This window comes from Talpa europaea, assembly GCF_964194135.1.
Source record: "Talpa europaea genome assembly, chromosome: 4".
In the NCBI taxonomy this organism is placed as follows: Eukaryota; Metazoa; Chordata; class Mammalia; order Eulipotyphla; family Talpidae; genus Talpa; species Talpa europaea.
Window position 1 is genome coordinate 47709342 of NC_140070.1, and position 27531 is coordinate 47736872.

General features: G+C 37.9%; 1 protein-coding gene across 1 annotated transcript in view; it reads right to left on the minus strand.

Annotated features, from left to right (window-relative positions):
- Window positions 1–621: 621 nt before the first annotated feature.
- MSL2 (MSL complex subunit 2) overlaps window positions 622–27531 on the minus strand; it is a gene marked incomplete at its 3' end in the record, with an annotated part of 33043 nt that continues 6133 nt past the window's right edge. The window contains exon 2 of the mRNA XM_084231777.1: window positions 622–2213. Coding sequence (XP_084087903.1) covers window positions 622–2213 — 1592 coding nt within the window. The remainder of the gene's footprint in view (window positions 2214–27531) is intronic.

Genomic DNA, 27531 nt, shown 5'->3' on the forward strand with positions numbered 1-27531 from the left:
TTTTCAGTTTACTTTTAAAAGATATTTCTTCAACATTCTAATGAGGGGCAAATTTTCTTTCATAATACTGCTGATTTAAGAACTGCTACATACACCAGTAGCCAATTTTCATGATCAGAAATGGTATGTCAGCACAAAGGTTGAGCTGGACACATCAGCTTTTCAACAGGAGAAACATCAATGGCATCTGAAAGCAGCACTGAGTCTCCTGCACAAACTAATGGCTACTTTTTCACAAGAAATTAGCACAATCTTTATGGACTGACTAGATACCACTTCCTTACACTTAATCATAAACTTTGATTATGCACAAAGCATGACCATAAACAATGAGGTTAATGTTATTCTCCTTGCCAAAGTTCATTGTGTATAAATCAGTTGCATCAGCATTTGTTCTCAAACTATGAGGTTCTGTAAGAACTAAGGACATATAGTTGTAGGGTTACTCCTCCATTATCTGCAAACTATTTCCCCGACACTAACACATATAACTTAGCAATGAAAACACTTGATACAAGTGATCTATATGCAGGAGCTCCGGCAAGTTAAACCAACAAAACCATAGCTGCCGTAAAACTGTAGCTATTTCCCTACCAGAGGTAGGTTTAAAGACCCACTGATTTAACAGTCGAATCTCATGTCTATAGCTTCATCCAAACTTTTATCATCATGTGTACTGGCAGCTAAAAACGTTGTTACTGGGGACCCTGTGACATTAATTACACTGGTGCTGGTACTAGCATTGCGCACAGCAATGCTAGTCACATTAATGCCCAAAGTGAGCCTGGTCTGCTCCAAGGCCTTTTCTGGCACAGCAAATGCCTCCAGCTTCTTCTCCCCATTGGCCATATAGGAGTTTTGGCAGCCACGACATATACAATCTAAGCAGGCTTTGCGGTTAGAGTAGCAAGGGCAACGTTGGCCGCGGCATGTAAGAACACTTGGATTTTGAGTAGCACGCCCACATTTACACCCTTTCTTTTCCTGGGGTTTTTTGTATACAGTCTTGGTAGGACTTCCTGGCATAAAATGATGACTAGGGATTTTTTCCTTTACTGTTTTGTCCTTTTTAAGAATACCTGGCTTGGTTTTAGAGTGAGATTTCTTGGATCCATGTTCATGACTCTTTTTCATGCTTTTAGTAGATAAAAGTACAGTTTTGCTGATTTTGGGCGTTGTGCCTCCATTGGGAACAGTTGCTATAGGTTGAAGAGAAATTTTGCTTTCCCGTTTCACTGTCACAGGAGCAGATGCCCCCAATGTTGGGCCTCGGATAATGGTAGATATTGGAAGTGGCTGAACTTTCTCACTGTCACTTTCTGATCTGGATCGTTTTCTATTCAATTTTGCTACCTTCGGAGTTGCTGCTGTACATGATAACCCATGAAGTGCAGGAGTGGTGGACATAAAAACATTATGGCTAAGAGATTGGGAAGAAAGTTGCAGAAAAGGTCCATTGGATACAGTGGCTTCCAAGTTGGGCTGCAAATTAGGGCAACAAACCTCTGTATTTGAAACAGTTTCTAAGCTGCGGAGGACTTCCTCAACACTCAGTAACAGAGAATCACCGGGTTTTATATCTTCACTGAAACTGCAGATATCGATGCCTGTAGAACATAAGTCAGTGGCGACCGTGTCACAGACAGGTGGCAGGCTGTCAGAAAGATCCTCAGTTTTTATGTCAACAGTGTTACATACATCAATCGTATTTGAATGTTCAGGTGAAGGAATATTTATACCAAATCTATCTATTGAAAGCCCATTATAAGTAGGCAAACCATTGATAACAGAACTGCCTATAGCAATGCTAAGGGTGCTTTCAGATATTGGAGACAAACTAGTCTGAGGATCAGCTGTGGGTTCTGAGGTCGAAGGTAAAGGGGAATGTGTCAAACACAAAGTAAAGGATGAATCTGGGGGTTTTTCTGTTTCCTCACAAAACAATGATCCATCATTAAGCAAAGCCAAAATATCAGAAGAACAGTCGACGGCTTCTATTATATCCCGTGCCAATGTAGTCTGTGTTATATATTCACATAGTTTTTTGTAGCAGTTCACTAGGATGCTTAACTGCTTGTTTTCCTCAAATTGCTCATAGTCCTTGCACCAGCTACAGGAAGGTTTCATCATCATTTTCTTGCCTTTACAAGTTTTGCAGACATAGTGTTGACAGGTGGAGTTGGTAGGTGCAATAGGATCTTGCAGCAAATGTCCTATGAGGGAAAAAGGAGGAAAGCAAAGATTTTAGTAAAATAAATTATAATTTCATATACTGATGTTAAAATTAGAGTTATCAGTAATTTATTCAAATTGAGATGGGTTAAATTTGCCAAACCAGGTTAACAAAATATCATTTTTACAGGAAATAAATAGAAAAATTCTCATGACACAGTCCCCCCTTCCTTTATGTCAAACCAGAATCTTCCTCAATTCAGTGTTTTCCTCCCAAATAGTATGTTCGTATTATTATTTTCTCCTTAAAGCTGAAAGAAACCATTATCAGTCACCAAAAGCACAAAGTAGGTTTAAAAACCTTGGAACCTCAACCTAAACATAACATGTAATTCTACAACATAATGAGCAAAATCATGCTGATTGTTTATTTTGTGCCTAATCACTGAGAAAAACGAAGAGCTTTAAAAAAGACTCAGTGCCTGGCCTCACTAAGGCATTAAATTAAAGGCAACATCCAATCAGCACATGGCATCTTCACAAGGGAAAAAAAATTTTCTGACCATTTTCTTGTATATGCTAATCATAAACTAAAGGAACAGAAAATCAAAATGTATTTATGATGAAAAAGCTATGTTCATTTACTAAAACTCAGTACTACTAAAACTCTTCAACTATAGAAAATCAAAATACAGTAACAATGGAGAATTATGTTTAAATATAGCAAAACAAAAAAGTAAGGCATAATACTGGGCTCAGATTCTTGGACACAGTACAAAATGACAATGGTCATAAACCACAAGTGTAAAAGTGAAAGAGGTCCTCCAGTTTGATATAACTTCCAAATTATAAATAACCTACACATGTGAAGCAGAAAAGGGAGAGCAACTACATCAGTCCCCATATCCACCCTTACTCCCCAAAAACGCAACTGCACCTTCGTTCCCAATTCAACACAAATGGTTAGTAATTAGCGCAAATAAACCCTGTTTTCTTGTACACATTACACAATTTATGACTCAGGAGTGGAAAACAACATACTTCTGGCTTTATCAAGTAAAATCAGCAAGCCCTCTCCCTTAAAATCAACTTACAACTGGAAATTTTGGATCAAAGGAGTCATTTTCATGACCAAAGACATAAAACCCTCTGAGAAGCACTTGAAAAACTGCTAAATTTCAGGGCCTCCCTGGTGGCGCAGCAGTTGAGCGCTGGGTTGCGAAGCTGCCCGCAGCCTCTGCGGTGCCAGTTTGATCCCCGGCTGCTCCCCGGCCACCAGAGGAGGGTCCCACATGGCGCGCAGACCTCTCCTGCCGCCCGCTGCTCCCCTCAGCAGTGTACTTCGGTCCTTCTGCCTGCTCTGCTCCCTGCTCTGGCGAATTCTCTCACCCTCCCGCGCTTCTGACTGTACCCAGTGCGTGTATTAACAAAAACAAATAAACAAGCAAGCAAATAAATAAAACATGCCTCTTAAAAAAAAAGAAAAAGAAAAAGAAAAACTGCTAAATTTCAAATAAGAACACGGAGAATCTGTATTATTCTGGTCTGTGACTGCACAGTGCTCCCATGCCTTCCAGATCCATCAATGTTACCTTTGGTGGAAGCTGATATGGTCAAAGAGTGTTCCACTTATTGTGGTAAATGATGCACAGACCTAGAGACATTATCACTGGAAATAACTTCTCAGATTGGCCAGCAGGAGAGGGCAACAGCTCAGTTCTCACTAGCCTGAGGTTACACAGAGGCCTCAAAATATCCATACACTTCTGGTCTTGAGGTTAGACACAGAGGCCTCAAAATATCCATACACTTCTGGTCTTGAGGCTTTGAGCATGCACATAAGAAATCAACAGAAAATAAATCCAGGACTGACCTGAAAGTCTGAAATGTACTGCCCTCTCCTACCTATAAACACATGCACTGACAGACATCTAAAGCCTGTTACTAGCTCAAAGTGTTTGAGGACAACCTCTGACCAATCAATGGAATCAAATGCCTTCAATTCAAAGACAAGAATTTAAAATGAAAGGGTAGAAAAGGCATACCATGTAAACAGTAACCATAAAAAAAATGGTATGGAGCTTCCCCTGGTGGCGCAGCGGTTGAGCGCTGGACTGCGAGGCTGCCCGCAGCCTCTGCAGCGCAGGTTCGTTCCCCAGCCAATGGCGAGGGTCCCACAAAAAAAAAAAAGAAAGATGGTATGACTACATTAATATCAAGAAAAACAGATTTTTTTTAAAAGATTTTTTATTTACTTATGCATACAAGAACTGGGGTACTGGTCAGAGGTGTGGGGGTGGTGGTGAGAGGATTCACCAGAGACAGAGTGGGGAACAGAACAGGCAGACTGACTGAAACACACTGCTGAGGGGAGCAGCAGGAGACACAGTCTTCTTCGCCATGTGGGTCACCTCCCTCGCTAGGGATCGAACTCATACTGCAGTGGCTGTGGACAGCTTCATAGTGCTGCGTCTTAATAACCCCTCGTCTTAACCCCTCAGGCCACCAGGGAGGCCCCAGCTAAATAGATTTTAGACAAGAACAATTATTAGAGACAAAGTAACCATTTCATAATGGTGAAAACAATACTATATCAAGAGAGTGTAACAAGTCTACAAAACACATGAAGCAAAAAGAGTAAAAAGAGAAAAAGATAATTCAACAATGCAGATGGAAATTTCAATACCCAACTCTCAATAACTAACAAAAACCATAAGTTAACAAAACTATAACACATTTGAACAAAACCACCAAGCAACTCAAACCTGAAACGACAGAGCAACCCTAGCCCAATTACTGCAGAACACACATCTTTTTATAGTTCAAGAAAGACAATATTTGCCAAGAAAGACAATATATATCTTCTAGGACAATATCTTGACAAATTTATAAGAATTTAAATGATACAAAGAATATCCCCACCCACAACAGAAATTAGAAATCAACAGAAATCAGAAAAAAATACTCATTTTTAAAATTACACATAAACCTGAACATCTTATAAGTCAAATCACATGAGAAATTAGGAAACATTTACTGAATGATATTTAAAACACAATATACGAAAATTTAGAAGATTCAGCAGGGAAGTGACCCATATGGCACAGCAGACCTCTCCTGACTCACCTGCTGCTCCCCTCAGCAGTGTTTTTTAGTCACTCCACCTGTTCTGTTCCCCACTCTGTCTCTGGTGAATCCGCTCACCCCCCATCTCTGGCCTGCACCCCAGTTCTTGTATGTATAAATAAATCTTTAAAAAAAAAAAAGGTACAAAGTCAATAACCTAATCTTTCACTTTAATAGAAAAAAGAGCAAGGTAAGTAGAAAAAGGAAGATTAGAGCAGAATAAGAGAATACAAAAAAACCAAAGATTAAAAAAATTCATTGTTTAAAAAGATCACAAAGTATGACAAACATTAGCTAGAATAATCAAGAAAAAGGAGAGAAGATACAAAATCTAAAAATTGGGAATGATGTTCTGGTATCACTAGTATCCTATAAAAAACAAAGGATTAACCAGATACCATAAATAACTCTATGCAAATAACTCAGATGAAATATGCAAGTTTCAAGAAAGACACAAATGACCAAAAATGACATACTTTAAAACCTGAATGCATCTGAAACAAGAAATTAGTAACTAAAAAAATCTTCCTCGTAAGAAGGCTCCAGGACAAAATGACTTCATTGGTAAGATCTAACATTAAAAAGAAGCAATACTCAAAAAAAAGAAAAAACTTGCCAACGCATGTTGGGAAGATCAGCAATGTTGCTGATAACAAAGCCAGACATAAAGAAAAAACAAACCAAAATCCTATAAACACAAACTCAAAACTCCATTAAAAATAAAATGTAGGGCCTCCCTGGTGGCGCAGCGGTTGAGCGCTGGGTTGCGAAGCTGCCCGCAGCCTCTGCAGCGCCGGTTCGATCCCTGGCTGCTCCCCAGCCACCAGAGGAGGGTCCCACATGGCGCGCAGACCTCTCCTGCCGCCCGCTGCTCCCCTCAGCAGTGTACTTCGGTCCTTCTGCCTGCTGCTCCCCGTTCTGGCTCTGGTGAATTCTCTCACCCTCCCCCGCTTCTGATTGTACCCAGTGCTTGTATAAATATATAAATAAATAAATATTAAAAAAATTAAAAAAAAAAGAAAATAAAATAAAATGTAGCGGGCCTCCCCGGTGGTGCAGCGGTTGAGCGCTGGGTTGCGAAGCTGCCCACGGCCTCTGCAGCGACGATTTGATCCCCCGGCTGCTCCCCGGCCACCGGAGGAGGGTCCCACATGGCGCGCAGACCTCTTCTGCCGCCCGCTGCTCCCCTCAGCAGTGTGCTTCAGTCCTTCTGCCTGCTCTGCTCCCTGCTCTGGCTCTGGTGAATTCTCTCACCCTCCCGCACTTGACTGTACCCAGTGCATGTATAAACAAAAAAACAAACAAATAAATAAATAATTAAAAATTAAAAATAAAATAAAATGTAGCAACATATAATCCCAACATTCTCTCACAATTTAAAAAAAAAATTTACGTTTCACAACAAACTAAAATGGAAGGGAATTTTTTTTTCAAGATTTATTTATTCATGCATACAAGAACGGAGGTACAGGCCAGATGTGCGGGAGGGTGAGAGGATTCACCAGAGACAGTGGGGAACAGAACAGGCAGACTGACTGAAACACACTGCTGAGGGGAGCAGCTGAAGACAGGAGAGGTCTGCCGAGTCATGTGGGAATCTCACCGGCCGGCCGGGATCGCAGCACTGTGCTCAATCACTTGTGCCACCAAGGGAGGCCTGTAAGGGAACTTTTTTTTAATTAAAGATTTTATTTATTTTTGCGTAGAAGAACTGGGGTATAGGCCAGAAGTGTGGGGGGTGAGAGGATTCACCAGAAACAGAGTGGGGAGCAGAGCAGGTAGATTTACTAATAAACCCCTCTAAGGGAAGTAGCTGGCTAGATAAGAGGTCTGCTGTGCCATATGCAAGTTAGCTCCCTGGGCAGGGGATCAAAATCAGACCATAGCAGTAAGAGCACTCTTAACCCCTAGGCCACCAGGGAGGCCCAAAAATGGAAGAGAACTTAAATGGCAGGCATCTGTGAAAAACCTACAGTCAACATGACATCAAATGCACAATCCACAAAAGGGAAAAACAAATAATGGTGAAACACTGAGTACTTTTCCCACAAATATCAGTAACAAGGAAAAGATGCTTGCTTCTGCAACATTATACCTGAAGCTTCTATCTAGTGCAATAAGGTTAAAAAAAATTTAATCTACCCTGAAAAGAAGTAAAACTTTTAATTAGAGTATACAATTTTTGTGTACAGAAAATCCCAAGGTATCTACACACAAAAACTACTAGAATAAACAAACAAATTTAGCAAGGTTGCAGAAACAAACTACACTAAATAATCAATTGTGCTTTGTGTTTGATATTGAGTTGTCATGACGCATTTTTCTATATTTTTCAAAGAAAAACTAAGACATGGCTTTTCCAACAACCCAATATACTAGCAATGAACAATTGGAAACAGAAATTTTAAAACAATTCCATTCATATCAATAACTTATACTAAAAATACAAGCATTTTAATAAATTAGAAGACTTCTATAGAATCTGAAAGAAATCTAAATAAATAAGGAAACATTTCATATTCATGGATGTGAAGTACCAGTATTGTCCAGAAAGCAATTTCTCCCAAATTAATCTCCAAAATCAATGCAATGCTTTGTGGGAATATCAAATGTATTTTTTTTAAAGAAACTGACAGGTTGTTGCTAAAATTTATGTGGGATTACAGAGACCAAGGATGCCAAAACCATTTTGAAAAAGAACAAGAAAGTTGAAGGACGTACCCTACCAAATCTCAAAGACTTCTATAAAGTCACAGTGTTCTAGACAATGTGATAATGCAAATACAAAAAGAACAGGCATAATGATGAATGGAACAGAATCCATGAAGAAATTCTTACATTCATGGTAAACAGATTTGTGACAAGAATGCACAGACAATTCAACAGGGCAAGTCTTTTCAACACATTGTGAGGAAATTCAATATCCAAATGCAATAAAAGAAACAATTTAGACCCTTACACTTCACAACATACACAAATATTAATTCAAATTGGATCATAGACACCAAAATGTAAGAGGTAAAATTCTAGTAAGAGATAAAATTCTAGAACACAGGAGAAAATCATGAGTTGGGGTTGGGCAAGTGTTAGATATGACATCAAATGCACAATCCACAAAAGGGGAAAAATAATTTCTAAAATTTAAAAATTTGTGTTTCAAAAGGCACCATGAAAAGTGGGCCTCCTCTGGTGGCGCAGGCAGTTGAGCGCAGCTCTTTGAAGCTGTCACAGCCTCTGCAGTGTGGGTTCAATCCTGGCCGGCAGGCACGATACCCACATGGCACGGCATACCTCTCCTGTCTCACCTGCTGCTCCCCTCAGCAGTGTATTTCACTCAGTTTGCCTGTTCTGTTCCCGGCTCTGTCTCTGGTGAATCCTCTCACCTTCCCACACATCTGGCCTGTACCCCAGTTCTTGTATAAATAAATCTTTACAAAAAAAAATGAAAAGATAACCCATAAATGAGAAAAAGTATCTACAAATCATGTATCTGAAATAAAGGGCTTAAAACGTTATATTATGGGCCTCCTCTGGTGGTGCAGGCGGTTGAGCGCAGCACTGTGAAGCTGTCTGCAGCCTCTGCCGTGCTGGTTCAATCCTGGCCGGCTGGAGAGGGCCCCCCATGGCACCGCAGACCTCTCCTGTCACACCCGCCTGCTCCCCTCAGCAGTGTATTTCATCAGTCTGCCTGTTCTGTTCTCCGCTCTGTCTCTGGTGAATCCTCTCACCTTCCCGTGCATCTGGTCTGTACCCCGGTTCTTGTATAAATAAATAAATAAATCTTTTTTAAAAAAAGTTATATTTTAAAAACTTCCCACAAATCAATAGGAAGAAAACTTAATTTTACAAATGAATACCATTTGAATATTTCACAAAAGAAATTAGTGTGTCTTCTCCAAAGAAGAAATGGCCAACAGGCATATAAAAAAATGTTCAACATCACTTATTATTAGTGAAATACAAATCAAAACCACAATGGGATACCACCTCACACCTCTGAGAATGGCCCATGTTAAAACAAGAACAAATGCTGGTGAGGATCTGGTGAAAAAGGAACCCTCTCACGCTGATGGTGGGAACACAAACTGGTCCAGCCACTATGGAAAGATGCGTGGAGGTTCCTCACAACACTAAAAATGGATCTTATATGACCCAGCAAAATTCCATTACTAGATATCTATACAATGGACACAAAAACACTAATCCGAAAGGAAACCTGCACTCCTATGTTTATTGCAGCACTATTTACAATAGCCAAGATATGGAAACAACCTAAGTACCCCAAGACAGATGGATGGCTCAAGAAGTGGTGTATGCACATATATAATGGAATACTATTCCAGCTATCAAAATATATAAACTCATGCCATTTTTGGCAACATGGAGTAAGGATTATGCTAAGTAAAATAAGTCAGAAGGAAAAGAGATAAATATCAAATGGTTTCACTTACATGCAGAATATAGAGAAACCAAAGGATCAGGAAAATAAGACAAAACTTGCAAGCTGACCCGTAGATCTAAGGCCTACAAGGGATGGGGAGAGAGAGGGGTTAAAACAGGAGAGGGAAGTGCACAAGGGACTATAATGATGGATCACTAGTGCTATGGTGGTAGGGAGAGCTAGGGGGAGAAATCAAATGCTGTCCAAAAATGAACAACAATGTAAGAAAATATTAAAATATTAATATAAAAATATTTTAATATTAAATACTAAAATTTTAAAAGAAAAAGAGTGTCTAATAAGCATATGAAAACATGCTCAACATCATTAAGGAAAGTGAAACCATGGTATACTGGTATTAGAACAGATAAATTAAAAATGACAAATACCAAAAATTGGCAAAAATGTAGAGAACTTAGAGCCCTTCTAATAATACTCATGAGAGTAATATTAGTAAAATAGTCCAGCATAAATGAGAGGGCATCATACCACTTTATTGCTAGTTGAGGAAAAGTTCAAAGTTTGAGGTATGGTTTCTACCAAATGCGTATCAATTGTGCACCATTATAAAGTCAAAATATTCTGAGGTGAACCATAAGTTGGGGACTATCTACATATAGATATGTATGTATGCTCTTAACTATATGCTTTTAACTGTAATTTTATATTAATGGCACAATCATTCAGATATTAATTTTAAATGACTATACAGAAAATGGATTCAGAATCTTGCATGTTCATTTTCTTCAATAGTCATACTGTTATTGGTAGTTATTATAAAAGCAGTGGTCTCTACTGTGAGATAAAGTAAATGTTGATATCCTGAAGAATATGGACTGTTATGGGGGGGGGGGGTTTGTAATTAGGAGAAAAGATGAAAGTCCTGAATTTTAGCTGTATTTATCAGTATGAATTCTGTTTGCGTCTGAAATTTACACATTTCCTTACACTGTCCACTGAAAACCCTGGATACAAGGGACCAACCCTAACAGCAATCACCTCAGAAAATGGCAATGAAAAAATTTTCCTATTCAAAGTCCAAACCTTGGACTCAAGGTTTCTTTAACAGCTGATTTCAGATCTGTGGCATAAATTAGACAAGATGAGTTCTGACTGCACCTTGTTATGGTGGAAAGTAAGATCACAATAGTGTTAGAAAAACAGGGGCAAACCTAATGAGGCTCCTATTGGCCACAGTTGCAAAAATCTAAGCAAGCATAACTGCAATGGAATGAAACACATCCAAAATGTTCAAATGTTCATTAAAAGAAAAAAATTCTGAAACTTTAGAATGCTAGAGAAACAATTTTGAAAATTTTAAAAATGGTAAATAGAATCAAGTATTCACTTTGATTTAACCAAATATTTATTTTAATTTAAATGTATGTATTTATTTTTATGGGAATAAGGCAGTTACAAAACGAAGAAAATTATATTATTTTCAATGTCACCATTTTGTAACCCCTAATGATTTGCATGCAATTTATACAAACTAAGTGATTGGTAGCTAAGAATTATCTCTATTACCATCACTGAGCTTTTCACCAGTCATGTCAATCAAATCTCTTCTGAATGACCAGATGAGATTTAATTTTAAAATTAAAGATGTAATTTTAAAATTACAAAAATTCATCTTTTGCTAGAAAAAGTGGATAAGCAGTCTGTGTCAAGGGGAAACATGAAACTCACAGGGGAGTGCTTGTGTAAAAGTTTAATTTATTTTAGCTTAGGTCATGTTCCATATATTTTCATGATCAAGTGCAAAAAAAGACTTGTTCAAAATACGTATCTTCAGTGCTCGCTTCGGCAGCACATATAAAAAAAACGTATCTTCAGAACTTAAAAAGTTGTAGTTCATTACAAAAAATTTCCTCATTGCATTGTCTTGAATTCTTAGTCTGTCGAATATACTAGAATTACTTTTTGTAATAATACAAATTGTCTTCTAAGTAAATGTGATACTGTATCCCATTTAAACAATATTAAATGATCTATACTGACACTAAAAAGTAAATGTTCATTTTTGCTCCTCACCTTAAATGCCACCAATTCCTAGTTCATTTTCTTAATTTTCCCATCCCCAGACCAGTGAAACTAAGATGTTAGTTTTAGATTAGGCAGAACCTATTTAGAGCAGGCAGGTTTGCGGGGTCTGGAGTGCCCTTCTCCCTGCCCTGTAACAATACCACAATGGTAACTCTGGGAATTTCTGTGTAACACATTAACTGTTAATAATTAAGATACTTAACATCAGATTTTTTAAATTTTGTTTAAAGATTTATTTTTTATACATACAAGAACTGGGGTACAGACCAGAGGTGTGGGGGTGAGAGGATTCACCAGAGACAGAGTGGGGAACAGAACAGGCAGATTGACTGAAATACTCTGCTGAGGGGAGGAGCAGGGGCAAGACAAAACAGGTCTGCTATACCATGTGGGTCAGTTTCCTGGCCCAGGATGGAACTCAGGCTTCAGTGGCTGCCAAGAGCTTCATAGTGCTGTCTTAACTCCTTGCGCCACTTCAAGCAGAAAAAATGAGAAATTAGTTTAATCCATATATCTATCACCCAGCTTTAACAATTATCAAGCTTATTAAGCCACATTTGCTTTATGTATCAATCTTTTGTTCTTAGTATTCCAAAGCAACTTTACTGATACATGCACACATCAAGTCACCTCCTTTTACATCAGCTAAATCCCTACAAAGTACATTTTCTTATGTAACCTAAATGCCATTATCACACCGAATAATACAATTTTATGATTTAGATTTAACATGAGAAAAAGCGATGAAATATTAGAAAGAGGCTTTAATTCAGCATCCAGCAAAACACTGTTTTACTTTCTCAAACATTTTTTGCCTTAATCTTTCCTTTTATTAAACAGATTTAACATAGATAATATTTATTTAATATGCCAAAGCTAGCACTTGGATGATCTGCCATTTACACATCTCTAATCCTGACAAGAAATCACTGCCAGCATCAAGGTTTATACAGCAGCCTAAGACTTCCCACTTTCAGAGAAATCCACAGCACCAAAACTAGCTAGCTAGGTCTCAAGTCAGCTTTGCCCCCTTTCTCCATATAAGATAAGCACCCCTCCTCAGCATAAGGAAACAATAAGGACATCACTGGCCTGTTGGCAAATTCTTCTAAAATGCATAACTGATCCCAATGTTGAACCAAGCAAATGATCATTCATTTCAAAAAGCTACTAATGCCATAAAGGTGATAACACTATAAAATTTTATGTTGGCAGGCATACTACCAAGTAAATTAGGTCTTATTATCTCTGAAGCAACATCTTTTTATTCTCCAATTTTAGTAACAGCATTTAACCCTACTAATATTTTGACCAGACTACAGGGGGTAAATGAAGTTTTAGGTAGGTGAAAGGAGGGGCACAGGAGAAAATAAAACAGAGTGGTGGGCCTCCCTGGTGGCCTAGGAGTTAAGACTCAGCCCTATCACTGTTATGACCTGAGTTCAATGCCCAGACAGGGAGCTAACCCAGGTATGGTGCAGCAGACCTCTCCTGTCTCACCAGCTGCTCCCCTTAGAAGTGTATTTCAGTAAATCCGCCTGTTGTGCTCCCCACTCTGTCTCTACTAAATCCTCTCTCACCATCCCCTGCCCCCAGACCTCTGGTCTACACCTCAGTTCTATGCAAAATAAACAAAAACTTTTTTTTAAAATTTTTTTAATGATAGTGGCTAAAATGCCTAGAAAATGTGTTAATGAATGAAAACTGATCCTGTGAACACTGGACTTGGCAATAATGTTCAAGAGTAATGATGATATCCTGTCAACACCAGAGCTGACATAATGTACAATGGCAAAAGCTACAGTAAGTTAAAATCAAACATTCTGTACTTATCACCTCTAATAAATTCCTTCTCCTGATAATACCTCTACTACAGTAACAAGGACTGCCTAATCAATGATAATATCAAATAATCTAAATAATTCCTATTAGCCATTTGTTTTGATGACACTTGAGATACAGGAAAAATCTGCCAAGACTCACATAATATCCACAATTGTCACTATCAGAAAGTTTAAAAATCTACCTGCACACAGGTAGATTATGATTAATTATTAAAACCATCATAACATTTCCCCAAGCATCTTTGGAAACTAGAACATTAAATAACAAGGAATCCATGAGAAGATTCAAATAAATCATGGATATGTGGGATATATGAAAAATTATCTGGAAAGGGAAAAAATTCAACCTTCATATTAATTTTTCTAAAATAATTAAAGAGAAAAATGAAAACAGATCACACAGCTGTAAAATACTGGTTGTCAAAAGTCATGACACATTTTTGCTTAAAAAACAAAAAATACTTCATGACTTTTCCAATAACCTAATACGTGGCATCCTACAAGTCAGAAAAAGCAGACTACTTTTGCTGATAATGCAAACATGAAACAGAAATCATAAAATATCCATTCTAAAAATAGTAACTCAATAAACTGTGCTTTCCATCACAGCCTAAACTTGCTTACCAGTAAACAGACCCACACCAAAAATAGTTAGAAAATAAAAAGCTACTAGCAACTCACATTAAAGATCTATGGCAAAGAACTAAAAGAATAAGTTAGGACCTCCCCAGTGGCGCAGCGGTTGAGCGCTGGGCTGCAAAGCTTCCCGCAGCCTCTGCAGCCCCCGTTCGATCCCCTGCTGCAGGCGAGGGTCCCACATGGCACACAGACCTCTCCTGCCACACCAGCTGCTCTCCCCCAGCAGTGTGTTTCGGCGGTCTGTCTGTTCTGCTCCCCGCTCTGGCTCTGGTGAATTCTCTCTCATCCTCCCGCGCTTCTGACTGTACCCAGTGCTTGTATAAATAAATAATCTTTAAAAATAAATAAATAAGTCAGAAAACTTTACTTGTTTAAATGGACTACAGTCCATGAGATTTTTTTATCACTACTTTTAAGGTTAAAAAACAAAGCAAAACAAAACTTGGGCCTCCCTGTTGGCAAAAGGGTTAAGTCTTAGCCCTATAAAGCTATCAGCAATGTTATTTCAGTAGATCTGCCTGCTCTGCTCACCACTCTGTCTCTGGTGAATCCTCTCACCATCCCCCACACCTCTGGCCTACACCCAATTCTTCTATGCATTTAAAAAAAAAAAATCTTCAAAAGCAAACAAAACTTAATAGTACTTACAGTTATCTTAAAATGCTCAAAAAAGCAGAGTTCTTAAATATGAACTTCTCTAGGTTCACATTAAGTTACTGAGATTCTAAACTCAATTTCCTACACACTCACTACTGAATTAAGATCATGTACCTTTCACCAGCTACTCCTTCCAAATGGCACGAATAACGAATGGTCATCTAAGTAGATCTACAGTCAACATATACAGAAAAAAAAATAGAGAGGAATGAGGTGGGCAGAGTAGCTGAGGGTAGCTGTACTAACTACAAAAAGAATTCTGTTGCAAGCTAGATCTTGTGGTTCTAAAGCTCTGGATCCAAAACAGGATGGTAGTTCAAGGAATGACAAAACAGGGCCTCTCCCCCCATACCCCCACCCCCCAGTGGCACAGCAGTTGAGCCCTGGGTCCCACATGGCGTGCAGACCTCCCCTGCAGCCCGCTGCTCCCCTCAGCAGTGTGCTTCGTCAGTCTGCCTGCTCTGCTCTCCCCTCTGGCTCTGTTGAATTCTCTCACCCTCCCGCGCTTCTGACTGTACCCAGTGCTTGTATAAATAAATAAATCTTAAAAAAAAAAAAAAAAGAAATGACAAAACATTTGCATGATGAAAGTGTCACACTTGATTTTTGGTGTCACACTCTTAAATATGGCAGGTAGAAAATCTCAAATAATTTGTTCAGGAATGTAGTGCTGTCTGCTAAGCAAATCTTTACTGCACCAGGAAAACATGACTTTTTTATACTCAATCTAACATTTGTTTCAAACATTCTTCATATGTTTCCATTCTCTATGGTAAAGCCAAACAAGTGGGTTGGGGAGGGAGACACTCCATATTTAAATTTTCTCAAAATAAGTCAATAAAAGAATGTGAGTCTGATTTCAAAGGACAGGAGGGGATATGGATACAAACTTTAATTTATAAAAGGTATCAAAATGAGATGACAGAAACACGTTGAGAGGGATGACAACAGAATCTTGTTCAAATATCTGAGAAAGTATCTTTTTTTTTGCTTCTTCAACCCAAAATATGTCATAATAATGAAATTTTGCTTCTTCAATCCAAAATATGTCATAACAATGAAATTTTCTCTATGTCTGGCAATACACAAGTTAATTATTTTCTTCCAATATCACCTGATTTTTTTTTTCTTTTCTTGGTGGGACCCTCACTGGTGGCCAGGGAACGAACCGCCGCTGCAGAGGCTGCGGGCAGCCTCGCAGCCCAGCGCTCAACTGCTGCACCACCAGGGAGGCCCGAGTATTAGGTTTTAATGGAAGGTAAAAACTGCTAATCCCAAACCAATGCACATTGCTGGTTACGCATACGTCCTTAAAATGTTCTACTCCCTTTGACCCTAAGACTTGTCTCCATCTTCCTTATATCCTCTTCTTCTGTACGCACCAACATTCCAGTATTCCGCCAAGTTCCTATACTAGGATCTATGCTTCTTACTCCATTCCAGTATTCCATGATAATCTTAACTGGGTCATGAGAATAGGACAATACATATATGTACAAACTGTTGTACAGAAATTCATGGGGATCATGAACCTTTCCCCCTTTTAAAGCTTCAGTGATTTATAATCCCATGTTAAAAAGTGCTCTACCTACTCCTTCCAGAGTGGTTTGCCCATAAAGTCAGTTTAATTAACAAAATTTACAATCTAGTGACTTTCAAATTGTTACCTCCAGTTCAACCTTTCTCTCAACTCAGACCCACACATTCAACTGCTTACTAAGAATCTCATATCTCCACTGATTACCCAGACAACTCAAGTTCAGTACAAGCAAGTATGAACTTATCACCCCTCATACCCTTCCTCCTGCATCCCTTTTTCTTGGATACTGACATAATTTATCCAGAAATCTTGAAACCATCCAGTTTTCCTCTCCCGCATCCCACATTCAGGCATTCTCCAGAGTTTCAATGCATACTGCTTCTAAACCTACCAATTCCACTCTTCAGGTTTTATTACTTTAAAAAATTACTACTGCCTTAGTTGAACCCTTACTATTTCTCACCTTGAATGCTGCAAGTTTAGCGAGCTTGTCTACCTACTTCAACATCACCTGCTTCTATCAGTCCACCTTCTACACCTTCTACCACGTGATCTTTCTAAAACACAAATCTGATTGTCTTTTTTTCAAAACACTTCCTCATAAAGGCACAAATAAAAACTGTCCAAAAACAAAAACCTCTTTCAAGCAGCCTTTAAAATACAAAGTCCTGGGCCTCCCCTAGTGGTGCAGCAGTTGAACGCTGGGCTGCGAAGCTGCCCGCAGCCTCTGCAGCACCGGTTCAATCCCCGGCCCTTGGCGAGGGTCCCACACGGCACGCAGACCTCTCCTGCCGCCCGCTGCTCCCCTCAGCAGTGTATTTCGTCAGTCTGTCTGTTCTGTTCCCCGCTCTGGCTCTGGTGAATTCTCTCACCCTCCCACGCTTCTGACTGTACCCAGTGCTTGTATAAATAAATCAATCTTAAAAAAAAAAAAAAAGAAAATACAAAGTCCTTCGAATGACATATAAAGCCTTTTAGAATGCTGACCCCCATCTACTCTCTTCCCAACCCCCCAAACTTCACACCATTTACGTTTTCTCTACAAACTCCATGCTCCATTCTCACCTACCATTAACCACTCCAAAATACACTTACTCATTCCTCCTATGATATGCTCTTCCTAGAATGTCCTTCCTCCTTCCTTTCACGGTAAACTACTTATTCTGTAAGAATCAACTCAATATGAATTCCAAGAGAGTTTTCCTTAATTTCTGACCCTCAATTTTTCGAAAAAACACTCAGTACATACTCCTATTATAGAACTTTTATATGCACTCCATCTCACTCAAGGCAGACATTTATCTGTGTTTTTTTTTTTAAGATTTATTTATTTATGCATACAAGAGCTGGAATACAGGCCAGAGATATGAGAGGTGAGAGGACTCACCAGACAGAGCAGGGAACAAAACAGGCAGACTGACTGAAACACACTGCTGAGTGAAGCAGTGGGCGAAACAGGAGAGGTCTGCTTCGCCATGTAGGTTGCTCCCTGGCTGACCGGGGATTGAACTTGTGCTGCAGAGGCTGCTATTGCTTCATAGTGTGGTGCTTAACCCCCTGTGCCACCAGGGAGGCCCCTATCTCTGTGTTTTCAAAGTGTTGGCATATAAGCCAGCACCTAATAAATGCATAATGAATGAATCATAAAAAGAGTTGGATGTGACCTTGAAAATCAATTTGTTACAAGGCCATTTTAACAAACTGAATTTAAGATTATATAGCTAGTTACTAGCAACAAGAAACAGAAGGCAAATCTAGTGATTCCCAACCTAGTATTCCTTCTATCTTACCCTGCTTGTGCATGTCATCCATGTCATCCACTGAGACTTTAGCTCCTTTCCACTTACCAGAAAGAATGATTACTGAAGTCGTGCTATGTCAGAATCACTGTTTAACCACAGATGTATAACTTTATTGGGAAAAGAAAAATCATGAATGAGTACTGGCAAAAATATTACAAAGAGCATGAAAAATGAGAAGGGGAAATAAATGCTCACTTTAAGGATACGGAGACTTACTACACAGAAACTGAAATTGCACAAGTCCTGCCTGGATTCGCTATACTCCAACCTCTATTTTTAAAGTTAATCTTAAATGTTTCAATGAATGTATGTGCTATAAAGCACTGCACTATCTTCTCTTTAAAGATATTCCAAGAAAAAAAGTTCAGCCTACATACCAGTCTTGGAATCTTAACTAAAAACTATGTGTATATATATTTAATGTTTATATGATATATAATGCAGATGTATAAAATAAGGAAATATATACATGTTAAATTCATGCCTAACTAAGATGGCTGGTGTTCTTAATTCTATCACTTTAGATAGAATTAAGTTTATTCTATCTATAAAACTGAGTTTTTTTCTAGTAGCAGCAATAAATTGGTGCTGATCAACCCTCATATACATATACCCTATTCTCTTGTGATGTAAGAATAACTATGCTGAATCTGATTTATAATCCACTCACCCTAGATTCAGTCTCCAACAGCAATAACAAGCCACATATGAAAGTGGAGGAATATACTGATGTCAAAAGTCTGACACAAGGTTGGAACAATAACCCTTTCATAGTCAAATCCATTGATTTAAATAGGCCCTTTCCACCTTTCTCTTCTTTAAAGATTTATTTATTTATGCGTACAAGAACTAGAGTACTGGCCAGAGGTTGGGGGTAAGAGGATTCACCAGAGACAGAGTGGGGAACAGAACATGCAGATCAACTGAAATACACTGCTGAGGGGAGCAGCAGGCAAGTCAGGATAGATCTGCTGTACCACGTGGGTAGCTCCCTCGCCGGGGACTGAACTCGACTGAACTCGTGCTACAGAGGCTGCAGACAGCTTCATAGGCTGTGTCTTAACCCCTTGCACCACCAGGGAGGCCCCCCTTTCCACCTTTTTCAAATGATGAGGTAATTGCTCAAGTAATCTTCCTTTAAGAAGATTCTTCATTTCTTTTTCTGTCACTTAAGCGAATGATTTCTGGGGATCAGCTAAATGTCTACCACATTCTCAGATCTCTTATACATCTCTGGATTACAGCACCAAAATTACACCCGAAATATTTTCAAACAAGTAGTGAGATAACTCCTAGATTTATATACATATGGAAATAACCTCTGAAAACACCATAAAAAGATCATATATATTATGTGACAAATGGACAACTAAAACTGTTCTTCTTAAAACTTGTTTTTAATCTTGCAAAATCTGTACCCAATATTTTTACAGGTTTATGTTGAAGACTAACCCTTTCAAAAATCTTTTCAATAGACAAAATTCATGAGAATGAGTGCAACTATAAGTAATAGCTCAAATCAGAAAGAAATGAATTTGAGATAAGAGAAGACAAAGGAAGGCACCTTGACAGAGCTTCCTAACTCAGGTCTGTTTTCTTCATTAAATGTCTGAATGAGTGGCACTTACAAATTCCTTTAATCTTCCACACAATTAATTTTAGTAGCAAACCAAGAAACAAATACATGCCTCAAAAAAAAAAAATAGATTCAAATAAAAAGGATTCTTAAAAAAATTATTAGTTCCCTAAATAGTCCAGCATGTATGACCAAGAACATTATTAGCCCTGATCACTTGAATTCCAGACTTGTAAACTATTTTCTTTAAAATATCTAGCACAAATAATCATGGCATGATTATATGCATTTTAATTAAAAATAAGGGAGTAACATGGAAGATAGGCATTAGTCATCAAAAGATGGTGATACAGAATGGAGTATATTGACCAGATATTTCATACTTCACTACATCACTTTAATGATAACTGAGATCAGGTATGCAGAGGAGTGTGATTAAGTCACACACACAAAATCTGTGTTCCCAATCTAGGAAATGGAATACCTACAACTAACACTGAAAATTTTAAAGTATGAATGTTACTTATACAAAGCTATTTACTAAATATCTGAACAGGGCTTAATTTTTATTTCTTTGATTAACCTAAAACTATGAAAAATACACCCCGATACTCCTGGTGATAACAATAGTTTGTATAAGGTAAGCTTCACCAATCAGCTACCCTTATGAACTAAAATAAACACTCACCATAGATTATCACACAAATGTATAACCATCAGACCCATGACACATTCATAAACTGTCACGCCTCATTTCAAATTCTAGTAAGAAGTAATTAAGAGAATGCCAGACATCGTATACCTTAAATTACACAGAGGACACTTTTATAGAAGTATTTTGCGGTTACAGAGCACTTTTATAATATTCCATTATTTTTGTATTTTAGCTAAGAAATGACAATATCTCGTAAAATTATCAATAAAAGAGGCTAATCAATGAGGCACAGTGATTCATAGCATAACAACCAAACATTAGTAAATCAATATAAATCTAGATTCGAACTGGTATTTCATGAAATCATATGGCACTAACAGGGTTGAAGTCATATAGCACTAACAGGGAGACTCATCCCAAGTACATCAGTGTCTTAAAACTGAACACTACAGCTGTCAAGAAACTTAACACAGTACTGATTAAATTTATTGGCACACATTCCTTTTTTTAAAGTACACCTATTAACCTCATATTAGCACTATTCCAAGACAGTGCTACTCTCAACCAGGGCTCAGTATTAGAATTACCCGTGTGCTCTACTCCAGAATGGAGTCATAACATGGATATACTGCCCAGGAATTTGTATTTTTAAGACGCTTCCCAAGACATTCTGATGCACAATGATTAGCAGGTATTCTTTAGTTCTTTAAGTTTATTTTGTTTTGCCTTGATGCCATCTTTCACAGCAACAAGAACTCCTGGGGATTTATTAACTTTTTTTATTCAAGATTTATTTTATTATAACTCTTAATGGGAAACGTGAGGTGATTTTAAGAAAAAAAGCATTTTTAACCATTGTACTACTAAAGATTATACTATAAAGTTCATTTAAATAAAACATACAAAGAAAACCCTACTAACATAGGATTACCTCTTGTTTTATTTCAATTATGTAAGAAAATGTACTATGGTAACACTTAAAATGGTGTATCTTATTTCTAAATCATGAATTCTTTTAAAAAATTAAGCAAAATCAAATAGAATGCAAGGACAAAACTACAAATGTAAGCTGTTGTTTGGAATTCTCTTTACTAAAAAAATTTTAAAACCATTTTTGTTTTGTTGCTAAGTGATAAAAAACTGAGGGTGGCTTCAGACAGTTTTTTTTGCAAATATTTCAAATAACAGATTATAAGTGTACACAAACTATTCCCTAAACAAAAAAGGTCATAGTAGTTATCAATTTTTTGTTTTCTGAATAACTACCAACACCTATTGATATACAAGACATTAGAACACAACTTAGAGACAATAACCATGAACCAAGTATTTAAAATAATTAATATCTTTATGTTCCTCATTCCCTAGAATTTCAAAATCAACTCAATTTTAATGCTTAATATTTCTTGTCCCTAAGCAATGGCCTAAAGAATTGAAGCAATATGACTATAAGCTAACAAAATATATGATGAAGAATAAAACCCTCATGGCAGATATAATTCAACAAAATTATTGAATAGGTTATAGTATGACTATTCAGTCCAATATTTACTGAACATCTCAAGTTGCCTCACTTAAAACAAGAAAAACTTTTTTTTTAAGTAACCAACCTTTTACTTATGAATACCTTGAACCAGATTTACTAACACTGAGTTGAAGTCATTGTTTTATAGACACAGGCCTAGAAAGTTCCAGAGATCTGTTTTTAACTCATCCACAGCTCAAATCAAAACGTGAGATGAAAAACTGAAGGCATCCTTCAATGTTCCCACAACTTTCAGAAACAAACCTAAGTTCAGATTGTTACAGTACTATTTCGCAGAATTTTTATGTCAGGATGGAAATGTTTTACATCTGCCATGTCCAGTAAGTCTACTGAGCACTTAAGGTGTGGCTAAGTATACAAAGAACTACAGATACTGACTGCAGTTCTTGCATGGAACAACATAGGTTTAGCATAATCTAACTCTGCTTCTACACAAAACAGAATAATCAGATTTACTTTCCCATCTTGAAACAACAAAAAAAAAAAACCAACCTAGGTTTATCACATATGGGTTTATCAGATATTTATCAGAAACACCATAGAACAGTAATCCCTAAAAGGGGGGGGGGGGGAGGAGGAGAGAAGCTGGGGAAACCAGCTAAACTAAGCCCAGTAACTGCCCCAGCTTACTGACTGGAGATAATTTTCAGGCTAAAACACAAGAGAACACAGACAAAGCCTATAATTGGTGTCCTTGAGTTGAGAAGACAAGAGTTTGGAGATCCTGGAATTTGGACTTCTCAGAGAATAGTGGTGACCTGCACAAAGAGAACTAGAGATTTACACAAGGTACCTCTCTTTTCAACTCAGTACTGGTCAGCACATGCATTTGAGAAAACAACTCAAGCTGGAGAAAAATCCCCAGCCCAAAATGAGAGAACAATGCCTGTAACTCAGAGACAAACAAATAATTCCCATTCCCATCACCCGTAATTCAAAAACTGTCAGAGCAGTCCGAAGGTTCTTTGAGTAACTGCAGAAAAATTAGCCCCTAAAAGCCTACAATGGGTTCCCACCAAACAAAAACTTAAAAACAAGCTGCAAAAGGATCAAATTGTCTCCAGGTAACTTAGCCCATCAAAGAACAAAGCTCAAGAATATTTATAGTACACAAATATTCATCAACATGATAAATTTTATCAACAAGGTAGCACATTCACAGTGTCTGACATCCAATCAAAATTAATTAGCCATGCAAAGCAGGAAAATATGACCCATAATGAGCAGAAAAAAGAATCAACAGAAATAAACCTAGAAAGACAGAATTAGTAGAGCCAAGCCAAACATTTAAAAGTAAAGCTGTTATAATTATATCCATTGCACCAAATCTAATAACAAAAGCCTCAAAAATAGATTAAGCAAAAACTGATAAAACTTTAAAGAGAAACTCGCAGATGTACCTATTTATAGTTAAGAGATTTCACCACTTCTCAAAAATTGACAACACTAATACAAAATCAGCAAGGATAAAGAAGACTTGAACAGTATCAACTAACTGGTGGAAATTGTTTTAACTGACAGGAAACGTGAAATAATAACTGTTCTCTAATTTTTATCCATTTGAGGTTTCACAAAATAATTCAGTATCACATTAGAATTCTATGGTTCAATAAAGTGTCTAGAACAGAAGAGACCTTACAAAACTTACATATCTCAGGATAACAAATCCAAATGCCTAGAGGAATAAGCTGATAAAGTTAAAATAGTAAGTCAATGATGCCATGCCATGAGGAAATGTGGATCCATTGCTACCAGAGCTTATAATTTTTTCCAGAAGTGCCTAAAATCTGCATTTTTATGTGAATTCTAGATTTTAAAATGTTGGCACAAATTTTTTAACTTTAAAAAAATGTCTAGGTGCTAGGTTTACAACCAAATCTCCATGCTAGCCAACAACCCTATCTTACAAATGAGATAAGAAATTAAGTAATTTGTCCAAGTGAGGCAGGTAAGTCCCACTTGACCACATCTTAAATACTGCAGACATATACACAAGTCCACACTTTCATACTTTAAGATTTATTTATTCATACATACAAGATCCGGGGTACAGGCCAGATGTGCGGGATAGGATTCACCAGAGACAGAGAGGATTCACCAGAGAGAGCAGGGAACAAAACAGGCAGACGGACCGAAATAAACCGCTGAGGGGAGCAGCAGGCAAGACAGGAGAGGTCTGCCACACCATGTGGGTATCTACGTGGCCGGCCAGGATCAAACCGGTGTCCCAGAGGCTGAGGACACCTTCACAGCGCTGTGCTCAACCACCTGGGCCACAGGGAGGCCCCAAAGTCCACACTTTTAGATAAAACTGAAGCCAGAAAGCTTCAAGAACAGGTAACTTTGTGATGCTTACCTTCTTAGGAAAGACATTAAAATTGTCTCCAACCCCTGGAAGGGTAAAATTTTATTAAAGGCGACCAGAATTGCTTCAGGAAAAAAAAATAGCAGGAAACAATTACAGAGGTGAGACTTAAGCAAAGGAAGTTCTTTCTGAAAAGTTATCAATGATAACAATTATTTTGCAGATTATTTAGTTCCCTAACCCAGTAGCATTCAGGAAAAATCCTGCATGAGCTTTCAAGATTATAGAAAAGATTATATGAAATAAGAATTGACTATATGATTTATAGTCCTTTCTGCCTAAGGCTTTATAAATTCTCATCATAAACAACCTAGTAATATTAATATTTCCCCGGTTATATCTATGTAGAAATTGAGGTGGCAAGTTCAATGACACCATAAAGGGATCCCTGAGACAGCCCACAGCTTATGGAGGATCTGTAGTCAAATTTTATTTTCATATCCTGAATATGATCAATCACAGGCTAGACAACCAACTGACTGGAGAGGGATTTCAAAAACATATCACAAAGATGCCTGAATTTGAACACACCCTTCTAATCCTAGATTACTATATATACATGGACAGAATACCAAATTTCAAGCTATCGGGTAAAGATTTATTTTCCATCGAATAGTGTTAGCAGATCAAAGACCCTTAGGTTAAACAAGTGGACCACCTACCTCCACACTTTAGGTATCATTTTAATTTTTGCATGAAGAATTTATAACCACTCAACTTTACAAGAAAACAATTTAGTTCCAAACTTGAGACCAGACATTTTATTTATTTTTTAAAAGATGTATTTTATTTATGCATACAAGAACTGGGGTATAGGCCAGAGATACCAGGTTACGGGGGTGGGGAGGAGGTGAGAGGATTCACCAGAGACAGAGCAGGGAACAGAACAGATGGATTTACTGAAATACACTGCTGAGGGGAGAGGTCTGCGGTGCCATGTGGGTTAGCTCCCTGGCTGGTGATAGCTTGATAGTGCTGAGACTTAACCCCTGCACCACCAAGGAGGCCCTGACACCAGACATTTTAAATGAATGTTTTCTGTGGGTTGTAACAAAGGAAATGGACAAACTGTTAAAGATAACTAGCACACACAACATATGCTGGTTATAAAACTAGATAAACAACTTTAGAAAACCAAATATTCCAACTTTGCAAAGATTTAAGATTTTAGGAATCAGAAAACCAATGAATGAAAACAGTTCTGCTAAAATATTATGGACTAAAAAGGAAAAAGAAAAATGGCCACATGTATTAAGGTGAAAAATAATTATTAAAATTAATTTCCTAACAATGAAACAAAAAAAAAATGACTATTAAGAGAAAAAACAGTAAATTAAATATAGAGAAAAATCAAAGGTGACTGTTGAACACAGAAAAACATGAGAAATTACAATAAAGTTTGAAATATTACTTTTTAAAATTTAAGATAAAATTCAGAACATGAGAGCTCGGGCCTCCCTGGTGGCGCAGGGGTTAAGTCTCAGCACTATCAAGGTATCACCAGATCCTGCAACATGAGTTCAATCCCCTGCCAGGGAGCTAACCCACATGGCACACAGAAGACCTCTCCTGTCTGGCCTGCTACTCCCCGCAGCAGTGTATTTCAGTAAATGCATCTGTTCTGCTCCCCACTCTGTCTCTGGTGAATCCTCTCATCTCCCGCACCTCTGGCCTACACCCCAGTTCTTGCATACATAAATAAAATAAATCTAGAATATGAGATCTCACAAAAACAAACTTTTTTTTTTTTTATAGAGGCATGCTTTATTTATTTGTTTGTTTGTTTTGTTTATACATGCACTGGGTACAGTCAGAAGCGCGGGAGGGTGAGAGAATTCACCAGAGCCAGAGCAGGGAGCAGAGCAGGCAGAAGGACCTAAGTACACTGCTGAGGGGAGCAGCGGGCGGCAGGAGAGGTCTGCGCACCATGCGGGACCCTCCTCCGGTGGCCGGGGAGCAGCCGGGGATCGAACCAGCGCTGCAGAGGCCGCGGGAAGCTTCGCAACCCAGCGCTCAACCGCTGCGCCACCGGGGAGGCCCTCACAAAAACAAACTTAATTACACACGAGTCAAGTGGACTCTGAGGGAAGCAACAACTCAGAGAAGCCAATACAGTAAAGCCTTGAACAACTACTGACAGCATGCTATCAATGTCACACAAAGGCAAAGGTAAGCATACACAAATGGCAAGGAGTGCAAAGAGAGGCAAAAATCTGGGTGTTTGAATTAATTTGAAAGCGTGAAGATCACAACCCCATTATCTCAGCAGATATGTTGTTTACCAAATAGTATGTAAAATTTAGTCTTAAATCAAAATTTCTGGGAAGGACAAAATATTTTAGATTTTATTTTTATTCTTTCCTAACAGTATTTCTGATGTTTCCTCAATAAACCCAACCCTCAGGCATCATCAAATTATTCAACATTATCTTATCCTTCTCTTCATTCATCCCGATCAATTCTAATTCCTATCTTAATTGTAACCTCTCCCAAGCACCTGACCTCTCCCAAAACCCATATCAAATTGGCAAACCCTGAAGAATAATTTAATTTGGTTTTGCTTATATTATTTCAAATCAGCCTATCTAAACATCTTTTCAAAATCCAAGTCCTTCCTGACTTTGTTTCTGAAAAGTTTTTGATTCCAATTTACCCCATGTAGCTCCATTAAACTGCCAACTCTGATCAGTTCTTCATTACAATTCAATACATTTTACCAAGTGTGTGTATGTGTGTGTATGTGTGTGTGTGTGTGTGTATATATATATATATATATATATATATATATAACCTGAAAGCATTGTGTTGGACATATTTGTAAATTTAAGAGCAGAAAATGTTTCAATCTGTTCATGGTGAAATATGGCTAACCAAGACAAAACATATCAAAAATTAAAATGTTGTTAAGTGTGAGAACAAAATTTTCCCTCATATCTCCATCCCCCGATCAAAATGGGTGGCTAAAATGCAGGCTACAAAGCCCTGCCTATCCAGAGATTACAATCAGTCTAATGAGATAACTGGGAATCTTGAATTTGATTTAGGTGGCCTATACAGCACACTTAAAAAAAAAAAAAAATCTACAGGGTAAATGTCAAATTCCTTAGCCTGGCATCAGGTTT